At 39.5% G+C, this 13,976-nt stretch overlaps 1 protein-coding gene across 1 annotated transcript in view; it reads right to left on the reverse strand.

The window, feature by feature from the left end:
• LOC137423992 (voltage-dependent calcium channel gamma-2 subunit-like) overlaps positions 1–13,976 on the reverse strand; it is a 182,521-nt gene that overhangs the window by 34,174 nt on the left and 134,371 nt on the right. Inside the window, exon 3 of the mRNA XM_068111492.1 lies at positions 6,916–7,056. Within this exon, the coding sequence (XP_067967593.1) occupies positions 6,916–7,056 (141 nt within the window). The remainder of the gene's footprint in view (positions 1–6,915; positions 7,057–13,976) is intronic.

Raw genomic sequence — 13,976 nt, forward strand, 5'->3', positions numbered from 1 at the left:
TGTGTTTTAAATTACTTGGTGGTGATGTGTTTTAAATTACTTGGTGGTGATGTGTTTTAAATTACTTGGTGGTGATGTGTTTTAAATTACTTTGTGGTGAGGTGTTTTGAATTACGTGGTGGTGAGGCGTTTTTATTACGTGTTTTATGGCTGTGAGGTGTTTTAAATTACTTGGTGGTGATGTGTTTTGAATTGCTTGGTGGTGATGTGTTTTAAATTGCTTGGTGGTGATGTGTTTTGAATTACTTGGTGGTGATGTGTTTTAAATTACTTGGTGGTGATGTGTTTTAAATTACTTGGTGGTGATGTGTTTTAAATTACTTTGTGGTGATGTGTTTTAAATTACTTGGTGGTGATGTGTTTTAAATTACTTGGTGGTGATGTGTTTTAAATTACTTGGTGGTGATGTGTTTTAAATTACTTGGTGGTGATGTGTTTTAAATTACTTTGTGGTGATGTGTTTTAAATTACTTGGTGGTGATGTGTTTTAAATTACTTGGTGGTGATGTGTTTTAAATTACTTTGTGGTGAGGTGTTTTAAATTACTTGGTGGTGATGTGTTTTAAATTACTTGGTGGTGATGTGTTTTAAATTACTTGGTGGTGATGTGTTTTAAATTACTTGGTGGTGATGTGTTTTAAATTACTTTGTGGTGAGGTGTTTTGAATTACGTGGTGGTGAGGTGTTTTAAATTACTTGGTGGTGATGTGTTTTAAATTACTTTGTGGTGAGGTGTTTTGAATTACGTGGTGGTGAGGTGTTTTTATTACGTGTTTTATGGCTGTGAGGTGTTTTAAATTACTTGGTGGTGATGTGTTTTAAATTGCTTGGTGGTGATGTGTTTTAAATTGCTTTGTGGTGATGTGTTTTAAATTACTTTGTGGTGAGGTGTTTTGAATTACGTGGTGGTGATGTGTTTTTATTACGTGTTTTATGGCTGTGATGTGTTTTAAATTACTTGGTGGTGATGTGTTTTAAATTACTTTGTGGTGATGTGTTTTAAATTACTTTGTGGTGAGGTGTTTTAAATTACTTGGTGGTGATGTGTTTTAAATTACTTGGTGGTGATGTGTTTTAAATTACTTGGTGGTGATGTGTTTTAAATTACTTGGTGGTGATGTGTTTTAAATTACTTGGTGGTGATGTGTTTTAAATTACTTTGTGGTGAGGTGTTTTGAATTACGTGGTGGTGAGGTGTTTTTATTACGTGTTTTATGGCTGTGAGGTGTTTTAAATTACTTGGTGGTGATGTGTTTTAAATTGCTTGGTGGTGATGTGTTTTAAATTGCTTGGTGGTGAGGTGTTTTAAATTACTTTGTGGTGAGGTGTTTTGAATTACGTGGTGGTGAGGTGTTTTTATTACGTGTTTTATGGCTGTGAGGTGTTTTAAATTACTTGGTGGTGATGTGTTTTAAATTACTTGGTGGTGATGTGTTTTAAATTGCTTGGTGGTGATGTGTTTTAAATTACTTTGTGGTGAGGTGTTTTGAATTGCTTGGTGGTGAGGTGTTTTAAATTGCTTGGTGGTGAGGTGTTTTAAATTGCTTTGTGGTGATGTGTTTTAAATTGCTTGGTGGTGAGGTGTTTTAAATTGCTTGGTGGTGATGTGTTTTAAATTACTTGGTGGTGAGGTGTTTTAAATTGCTTGGTGGTGATGTGTTTTAAATTACTTGGTGGTGATGTGTTTTAAATTGCTTGGTGGTGATGTGTTTTAAATTGCTTGGTGGTGAGGTGTTTTAAATTGCTTGGTGGTGATGTGTTTTGAATTGCTTGGTGGTGAGGTGTTTTAAATTGCTTGGTGGTGAGGTGTTTTAAATTGCTTTGTGGTGATGTGTTTTAAATTACTTGGTGGTGATGTGTTTTAAATTGCTTGGTGGTGATGTGTTTTAAATTACTTGGTGGTGATGTGTTTTAAATTGCTTGGTGGTGATGTGTTTTAAATTGCTTGGTGGTGATGTGTTTTAAATTGCTTGGTGGTGATGTGTTTTAAATTGCTTGGTGGTGATGTGTTTTAAATTACTTGGTGGTGATGTGTTTTAAATTGCTTGGTGGTGATGTGTTTTAAATTACTTGGTGGTGATGTGTTTTAAATTGCTTTGTGGTGATGTGTTTTAAATTGCTTGGTGGTGAGGTGTTTTAAATTGCTTTGTGGTGATGTGTTTTAAATTGCTTGGTGGTGAGGTGTTTTAAATTGCTTGGTGGTGATGTGTTTTGAATTGCTTGGTGGTGAGGTGTTTTAAATTGCTTGGTGGTGAGGTGTTTTAAATTGCTTTGTGGTGATGTGTTTTAAATTACTTGGTGGTGATGTGTTTTAAATTGCTTGGTGGTGATGTGTTTTAAATTGCTTGGTGGTGATGTGTTTTAAATTGCTTGGTGGTGATGTGTTTTAAATTGCTTGGTGGTGATGTGTTTTAAATTACTTGGTGGTGAGGTGTTTTAAATTACTTGGTGGTGATGTGTTTTAAATTGCTTGGTGGTGATGTGTTTTAAATTGCTTGGTGGTGATGTGTTTTAAATTGCTTGGTGGTGATGTGTTTTAAATTGCTTGGTGGTGATGTGTTTTAAATTACTTGGTGGTGAGGTGTTTTAAATTACTTGGTGGTGATGTGTTTTAAATTGCTTGGTGGTGAGGTGTTTTAAATTGCTTTGTGGTGATGTGTTTTAAATTACTTTGTGGTGAGGTGTTTTGAATTACGTGGTGGTGAGGTGTTTTTATTACGTGTTTTATGGCTGTAAGGTGTTTTAAATTACTTGGTGGTGAGGTGTTTTAAATTACTTGGTGGTGATGTGTTTTAAATTGCTTGGTGGTGAGGTGTTTTAAATTGCTTTGTGGTGATGTGTTTTAAATTACTTTGTGGTGAGGTGTTTTGAATTACGTGGTGGTGAGGTGTTTTTATTACGTGTTTTATGGCTGTAAGGTGTTTTAAATTACTTGGTGGTGATGTGTTTTAAATTGCTTGGTGGTGATGTGTTTTAAATTGCTTGGTGGTGATGTGTTTTAAATTACTTGGTGGTGATGTGTTTTAAATTGCTTGGTGGTGATGTGTTTTAAATTGCTTGGTGGTGATGTGTTTTAAATTGCTTGGTGGTGAGGTGTTTTAAATTGCTTTGTGGTGATGTGTTTTAAATTACTTTGTGGTGAGGTGTTTTGAATTACGTGGTGGTGAGGTGTTTTTATTACGTGTTTTATGGCTGTAAGGTGTTTTAAATTACTTGGTGGTGAGGTGTTTTAAATTACTTGGTGGTGATGTGTTTTAAATTGCTTGGTGGTGAGGTGTTTTAAATTGCTTTGTGGTGATGTGTTTTAAATTACTTTGTGGTGAGGTGTTTTGAATTACGTGGTGGTGAGGTGTTTTTATTACGTGTTTTATGGCTGTAAGGTGTTTTAAATTACTTGGTGGTGATGTGTTTTAAATTGCTTGGTGGTGATGTGTTTTAAATTGCTTGGTGGTGAGGTGTTTTGAATTACGTGGTGGTGAGGTGTTTTTATTACGTGTTTTAGGGCTGTGAGGTGTTTTAAATTACTTGGTGGTGATGTGTTTTAAATTACTTTGTGGTGATGTGTTTTGAATTACGTGGTCGTGAGGTGTTTTTATTACGTGTTTTATGGCTGTGAATGAATGAATGAATGAATGATCGTTTTAAGGCCATTTTCCCCGCTAGAGCAGGGGTTAGCCTTGCGGGCCCCATGACAATCATGGTTCCCTGTTTGAGGCAATGTTTTTATGGCCGGATGCCCTTCCGGACGCCAATCCTTAGTCGCCTTTTACGATGCGCAGGGATACGGTGTACCTATTCTAAACCGGGGTACACACCGGTGTTTTAAATTACTTGGTGGTGATGTGTTTTAAATTGCTTGGTGGTGAGGTGTTTTGAATTACGTGGTGGTGAGGTGTTTTTATTACGTGTTTTATGGCTGTGAGGTGTTTTAAATTACTTGGTGGTGATGTGTTTTAAATTACTTGGTGGTGTTGTGTTTTAAATTACTTGGTGGTGAGGTGTTTTGAATTACGTGGTGGTGAGGTGTAATCGTCTCGAACTTCCAGTCTGCACCTACCCCTCCCCTATGTATGTGCTGAGGGGTTCTTTCTTGAAAGAAAAACAAAATATTCAACCTGAATCTTCAACCTAAATTGCCTATAAAAATGTAATATAACAAACACAACAAATACATTTGTGCAAAATAATTGTTTGTATTATGATTGGTGTAAATCATGACAACACAGCAACTCCAGTTCAGTCATTATCCTCAGCTAAAATAAGCCCGTTCCTCAGTAACGCTCGCCTCACCAAGCTAGTATATATATATATATATATATATATATATATATATAAAGGTTTTAAAAGCAAAATAATGTGTTAATTCTATTTTTATTCTTCTATCCAAATACTGCAATTGTTATTTCAAACAAGAAATATATATTCAATGTTGCAAAATATATCCCACAATGCACTGCATTTTTAAGATGGTGGCACCCAGCAACAAAGGTTGGTCTTGTGTCAGTGCGATCTCTCATGGATAATGTGCACCCCAAATTTTCATCAGAAATCTCTGGGATAAAAGTGCGACTTGTACACAAGTTATTACAATATGTATCAAGATCCAATCACATATCTCACCTGTAATTAGAGGGAACAACCAATCAGCTCTCACTTAATCAATTATCCCCTGTTGGTTTGGACCTTATCATTAACCCCCTGCTCTTCTAGCCAAAGAAAGCTGCATAAAGTAAACAATAAATGCGGCATAAGGTAAGCCTTTTGCTGTTTCAAACCATACTTGGGTTTCTCTACAGCTGTAGACATTCACAAGTAGCACATGCATGAGAATCCCAATGTGACATACCCCTATCAGCCGCCGGACCGGCTTCATCGTGTATTGTCGAGTCATCAGCGAGAGCATAGACAGATATTCGCACCTCCGAGGCTCATGTCAATATCAAGATATAAATATAGCAGTTGTCATATAAATATCAAGACCCAATCACCTCTCACCTTTAATTGGAGAGAACAAGCAATGAGCACTCACCTAATCAATTATCCCCAAGTTTGTATTGCAGCTCTGTCATGCGATGCATGACCATTTATATCCAATTTGCAACTCACTTCCAGCCACGTGATAATGCACTGAAATGTTTTTGAGTATTGTCAGGACAACGCCACACCATCATAATCGTTGGACTGTTATTTATTGTACAACAACTGGCTTGATCTGGTCTGATATTAATGTACATCGAGCGGCTATGTGAATATTTCACTGCTCGGGTACTTCCAAGCGAGCACCGCATTGTTTCCCTTCCTTTTGGGTTCCTTGGTGGCGTATGGGTAAACAGGTTCTTGTGTTTCCTACAGATTTAAACCAGCTTCAAAATCAAGCCTTAGCTATGGTAATTCAGACTCTGAACACGAATTCATTGATGGTTTCTCATTTTCTAGCAAGAGGCTTCATGAATTTTTATTGGATATTTAAGACAAGCTATCTGTCTTCAAAATGTTTGTGGCCGCCATTTTAAAACAAATCACTCTTTACCAACCAACAAGAGCATGGCTTTGTGAAAATCTCTGATATATGAATTACCCTGTTACTATCTAATTGTCATCAACGGTCAGCTGGCTAACTGGTACACTTCAAAAGGAAGGGGCATTCTGCCTACATGTGATGCCAGAGCACATTTCATGTTTGACTCCTTAAATTTCCTTTCAACAACATTGGGAGGCATTATAATTCTGACAAAAAAAACAGCACGATCACATGGTTTTTTTAAGTTAAAAAAATATTAGATTAGGAATATCACATTATTTTCTGCTTCTCGGTATATTAAAACTAGAGGTTCCAGGGAACCTGAACTCAACTGGTCTATATCAATATGGTTAGAATATGCATAATAGAACCACAAACTATATAGTTTATATGTGCTAAAGAGGTACAGTAACGTTGAAGGTATCTCATGTTTAAACAGGAAACTAGAAAAAATTGAGATTTAAGTGAGGCATGAAAAGTAAAACTACAATTACTTTTCTCAGATTTCAGACTTGAATTTATTAACTCAACTGGACTATGTCCAGCTGAGTTTTTGTCGACACCCAGTGTCTGTCGTCCGTCGTCCGTCTGTCGTCTGTCTGTCTGTCTGTCTGTCTGTCGTCTGTAAACAATTCGACGTCTACGCTCTAAAAGTCATAAATATTGATTGGATTTGATGAAACTTGTTATGCAGCATCTTTAAGACATAAACTAGTTTGGGATTGCATTTGGGCATTGCACGCCCAAAAATGGGCGCGGCAGGGCGGCCATATTGAAAATCAATTTTTGTCATATATTTTTAGCACATATAAACTATATAGTTTGTGGTTCTATTATTATGCATATTCTAACCATATTGATATGGACCAGTTGAGTTCAGGTTCCCTGGAACCTCTAGTTATATGTGTTGAGGTTTGTTACATACTGTCTACACACAAAGTTTCAGCCTTCTAGCTACATTAGGAAGTACCAGATTGACAAAAATAGATTTTTCAATATGGCCGACCTGCCGCGCCCATTTTTGGGCGTGCAATGCCCAAATGCAATCCCAAACTAGTTTATGTCTTAAAGATGCTGCATAACAAGTTTCCTCAAATTTGATCAATATTTGTGACTTTTAGAGCGTAGACGTCGAATTGTTTACAGACGACAGACAGACAGACAAACAAACAGACGTCAGACGGACGACGGACACTGGGTGTCGACAAAAACTCAGCTGGACATAGTCCAGTTGAGTTAAAAATGGGTTGCTCATATTAGTTGATAAATCATATCCTCCACTACCTCTATAGATTAGTAAAAGATGCACAGCCTCCACTCATTGACTTCCCTTTTTGAGGGCCTACAAAAAACTGCTGACCAAAATGTTTGACTTTGGCTTCCTGATAGCCCACCCGCAGACACGCAGAAGATTCCAGCACTGAGCAAAATGTTGTGTCTGCTCTTGTAAAACTCTGATGCCGCCACAGACACCCCACCGAGGAGCAGCAGAGTGGCACTCAGGATAGGGAAGACGCTGGATGCTCTCACTGAACCTGAATGAGGAAAAGCAAAAATTTTAGCGAAGGAAGCATGGATGGAAGCACATTTCTATTTTGGCTTGAATGGCAGAGAAAGACATATATGCACACATAATCGCACAGTTACAAGATGTGTTATGACACGGCAGATTGAAGAGGGTATAAGTATCAAGTGGGTATGGACATATATTCTCTTAAGCATGTTTGATTGTCAAAAGGAAGGGTTAATTAAAAGAGATCAGTTAAAAGCCAAAAAGAAGAATATTTGGGGTAGGGAAAAATTGCATGTTGTATAAAATAGAAATGTTTAGATTATTAGTTATCATAACATATTGAAGAATAAATTAATCGAGTTAAACACATTTCACAATGCTTTTGTCAAAATAGCAACTCTTTGCCTAATTTCTATTTTGTAAGATATTTCCACTCATAGAAGAGCTTTTTTGAAAACGACAAGATTCATCTACACACACCAAACAAAATAGTCAGAAAAACACAGACAAGAGTATAAAAGAATAAAAATATTAATTCTGTAAGATTAAGAAAATGAAGTGGGTGAAAGAAAAATAGCTGAGAAATAAAGGATTCAAAAACTTATTTCTAAAGGAAAACTTACAAGTATAATAGACTAGCCGCAGTACCCGGCATTGCCGGGCGGGGGAGGGGAGGGGGAAGGGGAGGGGAGGGGAACGGGGGGGAGGGGAGGAGAGGGGGGGGGAGGGGAGTAGAGGGGGGGGGAGGGGAGAAGAGGGGGGAGGGAGAGGGGGGAGGGGAGAAGAGGGGGGAGGGGGAGGGGGGAGGAGGAGAAGGGGGGAGGGGAGGAGAGGGGGGGAGGGGGAGAGAGGGGGGGGGGGGAGGGGGAGGAGTGGAGGGGGGAGGGGGAGTCGGAGGGGGGGAAGGGGGAGTCGGGAGGGGGGGAGGGGGGAGTGGGAGGGGTGGGAGGGGCGGAGTGGAGGGGGAGTGGGAGGGGGAGAGAGGGGAGGGGAGAAGGGGAAAGGGGTGGAGGGGAGAGGGAGAGACGGAAGCTCTGACGCTCGGAGGACGGGGGCTTCTGCTTCTGCCTGCTAATCCCATCCCCCTCCTCCCTCCTCCTCCCTCGCACAAATTACAACCATGAAGGCCCAATGGCCATGTCTATGCCACAAATCAAGTACGTGAGCGAATCGGGCGCATTGAATTGAAAATATATAGAACGCTCATACTCCGTGAAAAGTGAGGCCGACTGGCGGCGGGGATGGAACATCACGTGATCGCTCTGAGCGAATCAGCGCGCTGCTCTGCCACCAGTCAGAATCCGTGTATAATATTCCTCGCTGAAAAAAAATCTATGTGAAACATGCTACTATCTATGCTAAATCATGCTAAATCATGCTAAATGCTAATCATGCTAAAATCTATGCTACTTGCTGTGAGTTTATGGCGGCAAGGAACATCACGTGATTGCGTCACGAACATCATTCGTGATCACGTCATCACGTGATCGTGATCGTCATCAATGAGCGTGAATGAGCGAATCAGCGCGCTGCTCTGCCACTGGTTCAGATTCCGTGTATAATATTCCTCGCTGAAAAAAAATATGGATCTAAAGATGAAAGAAAAAAAAACCTATGTGGTGTGAATGGCAATGTTCCTCGCTGAAATGTGAAAAAACGCAATCGCTTTTCGCTCTGAAATACGTGCGAACGCGTAACTGAGTTAATGGCGGCAAGGAACATCACGTGATCGCTCTGAGCGAATCAGCGCGCTGCTCTGCCACCGGTCAGAATATTCCTCGCTGAAATGCGCTGAGGTAAAAATATGGTAAAAAAATATTATGAAATATTTTTTTTTAGGTCGGCCATGTTCTTCCCAGGTTCAATTGCCATGTCTGTGCCAAATATCAAGTACGTGAGCCTCTCCGTTTAGGAGTCTATCGGTAACATTACACACACACACACACACACACACACACACACACACACACACACACACACACACACACACATACACACACACACACACATAAACTGTGTTTTATATATATAGATTAGAATATATTGAAAATCCCACCCACTCAATCAAATAAAATCAATAAAACTTACATCACATGATATTTTGCTCTGACAAAGGGCTAATGCTCAAAACATCAACATACCTTGCTTCCAATGGTGGTTAACATACTCTTATCGGTTTTCAGCTGATAGAATCGATTATTATATTAGATAATCTAATCATCATCACATGACAACATATATCATGTTGTTGGCACTGTTACGCTGGGCTGACAAACAGGATATGGAGACGAATCAGTTTAGTGTGTTTATATAGCCTACGATGCTGGGGTCCAAAGTAGAAATCCCGAATGCTATCTTGGCGTGTCCATTGTCCACTAATTGTTGCCCTTTAATGGCCACTATTATCCCACTTTGTGGGGTCGGCCGAGGGAAGATGGCCCAAGTTTTTCACCAACCGGCCTGGCCAGGCCTGTTGTTCGACTAGTTAGGACAGGAATTTGGAATTTGGCCATGGTCCCGGTGACATTCGCCTACTCTTTGCGAAGGACACCATGGGATCTTTAACGACCACCAACCCATGCTGGCAGACGGGACTCCTAATTTAACGTCCATCCGAGGGACGGCACACACAATGATGAATCACCCTGCCTGTGAAACACCGAACTGACAATTTATAGCTGGGTCGGGATTCGCTCCATTGTCTACTAATATCCTTGTAATTCATGCACAATGGGTGGAAAAGCACATTGATGTATCTTTTTCGTAAATGTAATTGATGTACAACTTTAGATCTGTAAAAAAAAAAACCCTTAAATTTGAACAACTATAAAACATAAATGATGTCTAATGAAACCAATTGTACATAAACAGAGGAGTGTTCGACTTTTCCAAGACTATCATTGGTCTGCGTCGGTGGACAAATTCTAACAATAGGTTTTATCCACTGAAAGTTGACAACGGTTTACTAACCACTGTGAAAGCAAAATAAAGCTGACATTTCGGCTGTTACCCTTCGTCAGAGCAAGAAAGAGACTTTCCCCAACAAAGGGCTAACGCCTGAAATGTCAACTTTACTTTGCTTCTCACAGTGGTGAGCATGCCTTTTTCAACTTAAGTTAATAAAACCTACTGTATTTAAAGAAAAGCAATAACAAGCAAACAAACGTTATACTGGAAGACAAAAAATAAAAATTACTTCAATAGCAAATACAAAGCCTGCAAACCCGTAAAGATTTCCTGCAAACTTGTGAACCTGTACAATGCAAATCTGTACAATGCGAATAAGCCTACCGACATACAATAAACCTTGTGACCATCATCTTCATACTAAAATATGCCATTTGTGTCTGTCCGTCTGTCTGATGAATTTTTGACGCCAATACATTCCGTCCTTACTTATCCAATCTCAACCAAACTTGACAGGATGACCAAGGGTTACATAATGAAGGTTGTAGCGCATTCATTTGCCCCCCTCCCCAAGGGGGTTTTCTCCCCCGAGCGGGTTTTCCCCACCATTGCCGTCAATGGGGTGAAGTGTTGAGGTGTATAGCCGTATTAAGTTAGCTTTATCGTGGCGTTTTTCCAAATAAGAAGATTTATCGTGGCGTTTTTCTAAAGACGCTTTGAATAACAAAATTTAATAATCGCATATTATTAATGTTATTACAAAACAATATTAGCCGGCGAAGCCGGTGTTGTCAATAAACGCGTACGTATTATGTCGAAAACCAGATTATGCCTTGGCTTGAGAATCCTGAAGCGCAATGGAGGCCGCCATCTTGCGGATGCAGAAGTATGCATAACAAATAGAAAAACGTTCAATAGGAGTTTCTTTCACCCGTATTTGTTTGATTCACATCTTATGCACCTCTAATTGATAATTAAAATACTTTAAGACCAACCTCGGCCCGCACGGGCCTGGTTATTTCAACGAAAAGCGTCACCAAACACCGGAACCAATGAGATTCGAGCATTCGAAAAAATATTTCTAAAACCAAATCACGCAATGGAGGCCGCCATCGACCGGATGCGGAAGTTTGCATAAAACAATTGCGAAAACGTTCAATAGGAGTTTGTTTCACCCGTCTTTGTTTGATTCACAATCTAATGCACCTCTAATTTGTAATTAAAATACGTTACGACCAACCTCGTTATCTTCAACGAAAATCGTCACCAAACACCGGAACCAATGAGATTCGAGCATTTGAATGCATAAAACAATTGCGAAAAAGTTCAATAGGAGTTTGTTTCACCCGTCTTTGTTTGATTCACAATCTAATGCACCTCTATTTTGTAATTAAAATACGTTAAGAACAACCTCGTTATCTTCAACGAAAATCGTCACCAAACACCGGAACCAATGAGATTCGAGCATTTGAAAAATATTTTTTTAAAGCTTATTACGCGTTTCGGAGGGTGAAACCGGCGTCAAATATTCTAAAATTGACGAATAATTATTTTTTAGAAATCTCGCGGCCGTCGGGGATAGTTTTTCATGGCTGGAAATATCCGAAGTTGAGACGGAATTCACCGAGTTAATCAAGAGGTAAATTCTATCAATTTTAATCTCATCCAGAATGCAAATGGTACCTACTACACCTACTACACCTACTACACCGACGGTACCTACTACACCTACCTACTACCAACTACCTAACCTACTGATGCCACAGTGATGGGTAAAATAGTGGCAAGAGGCTTTGGCTTCGCTGGCTCATTGCGGCTTTGCAATCGGGTACTAGTAATACTAATAATGTCCCACTTCCCCAAGGCGTTTTTCCTGCAGTGATAACGTGTATAAATAGCTTATCGTTATAATGGCGTTTCCGTGTGAGCAACGACCTCGACAGGAAGAAAAAAATTTATAAACCACAAACACGTATGATTTGCTTTTTAAACAGTTGCTAATGCTGTTTATAACACTAAATGAAGAAATTTGGAGGAATCCCGACATCCATGAAGTAAGGTTTACTTACAGAACTGAGCGAAGATCTATGGTACTCTATATACCCCACAAATGTTGAGTTCATAACATGGCCATTTCTACCACTACCATGGCATTTTTCGTAGCAAACTTTTGAAACTCGCTCCCGCTGTTTAATACGAAACAAAGGGAGGAAGACCGGGATGTGCTCATTTACCAAGCAGCTAGCTAGCGCTTGCTAAGCCAGCCGTTCCTTAACGGTTTTGAATGGAGTGCTTGCTCGAATGATTAAACCACTTGGCGATCTCTCCACAAGAAACTTGGTAAATGAACACACACCCAATGTTCTTGAGATCTGTCCATAGATCGACTGTAATCTATATACCCCAAAGAGGAATGACCCTTCCTGCCCCTCCCAGAGTCTGCAGGTGTACTAGTCATACTAAAATACGCCATTTGGCGTCTGTCTGTCTGTCTGATGAATTTTTGACCCCAATACATTCTGTCATTACTTATCCAATCTCAACCAAACTTGAAAGGATGACGAAGGGTTACACAATGAAGGTTGTAGCGCATTCATTTGCCCCCCTCCCCAAGGGGGCTTTCTCCCCCTAGAGGGTTTTCCCCACCATTGCCATCAATGGGGTTGCATGTTGAGGTGTATATCAGTGTTAAATTAGCTTTATCGTGGCGTTTTTCCAAGGCCGCTTCAAATAACAAAACTAACGATAATAGCATAATATTAATGTTATTACAAAACAATATTAATACCAATAATAATATCCCAACCTCCCCAAGGGGTTTTCCTCCTTGAACAAACATCGAGTCAACATTTAAAAATAGCTTATCATGGCGTTTTCGTGGGAGCAACGGCCGAACAGCCTCTGCCAGAGGTAAAAATATTATAAACCACAAACACGTATGATTAACTTTTTTAACAGTCTCTAATGCTGTTTATAACACTAAATAAAGAATTTTGGAGGAATCCCGACATCAGTGAGGTAAATTTTTACTTACAGAATTGAGCGAAGAGCTACTGCACTCTATCTATATACCCCACAAATGTTAGGTAAATAACATGACCCTGTCACTTCTGTGGCGTTTTTCGTAGCGAACATTTGAAACTCGCTCCTGCTGTTTAACACGAAACTGAAAGGGAGGAAGACCGGGGTGTGCTCATTTACCAAGCAGCTAGCTTGCGCTTGCCAAGCTAGCCGTTCCTTAACGGTTTTGAATGGAATGCTTGCTCGAATGCTTAAACCACTTGGCGATTTTTTCACAAGGAACTTGGTAAATGAACACACACCCAATGTTCTTGAGACCCTACCATAGATCGTCTGTAATCTATATACCCCAAAGAGGAATGACCCTTCCTGCAGCTCCCGTAGTGAGAGGGTGTACTAGTACAATGCAAACACACCGATGTATGCACATAAAATGAAACCTGTGAACGTACAACATGAACATACCAACAAACCAGAAAATATTCAACACAAGGCCTGTGAAAATGTGATGATACAATGCTTGCAAAACGCTACATTTTGAACAAAAATGTTGAATCATTGTTCCATTGTACATTTTAAGGGTTTTGTGGTTCATTTGTCATGGAATTTTGGTTACTGAGGCCTTTTAGGTTTATTGTATTCAGAACGAATTGATTTTTCATAGCCACAGAACCATTTAGAGCAGCACGTAAAATATGTGCTTTTTTCACTATGAATGCACACTGGCAATCTGCTGGTAAAATTCACCTGTGTTGCAATTTGAAAGGCTGTAAGTAACCCATTCCACTTACTGACCAACTTAAAAAGCAAGGAGCATGTATTCTCAATTTACTTTTCCATTTACATTGAATTTATCCTATGTAACTGCACAACTGATGTTTCTTGTTCTTTCAACAGATTTCTGACATAACTGGCACTCCACTAGTCATGGTGACATAGATCAAGAAAAGTCACTTCAGCATTTAAGGCGACTCACACACATGGATCATTAAAATTAAAGTGATTAACAATAAG

The sequence above is a fragment of the Myxine glutinosa genome, chromosome 3 (assembly GCF_964187855.1).
Source record: "Myxine glutinosa chromosome 3, kmMyxGlut1.1, whole genome shotgun sequence".
Classification (NCBI taxonomy): Eukaryota; Metazoa; Chordata; class Myxini; order Myxiniformes; family Myxinidae; genus Myxine; species Myxine glutinosa.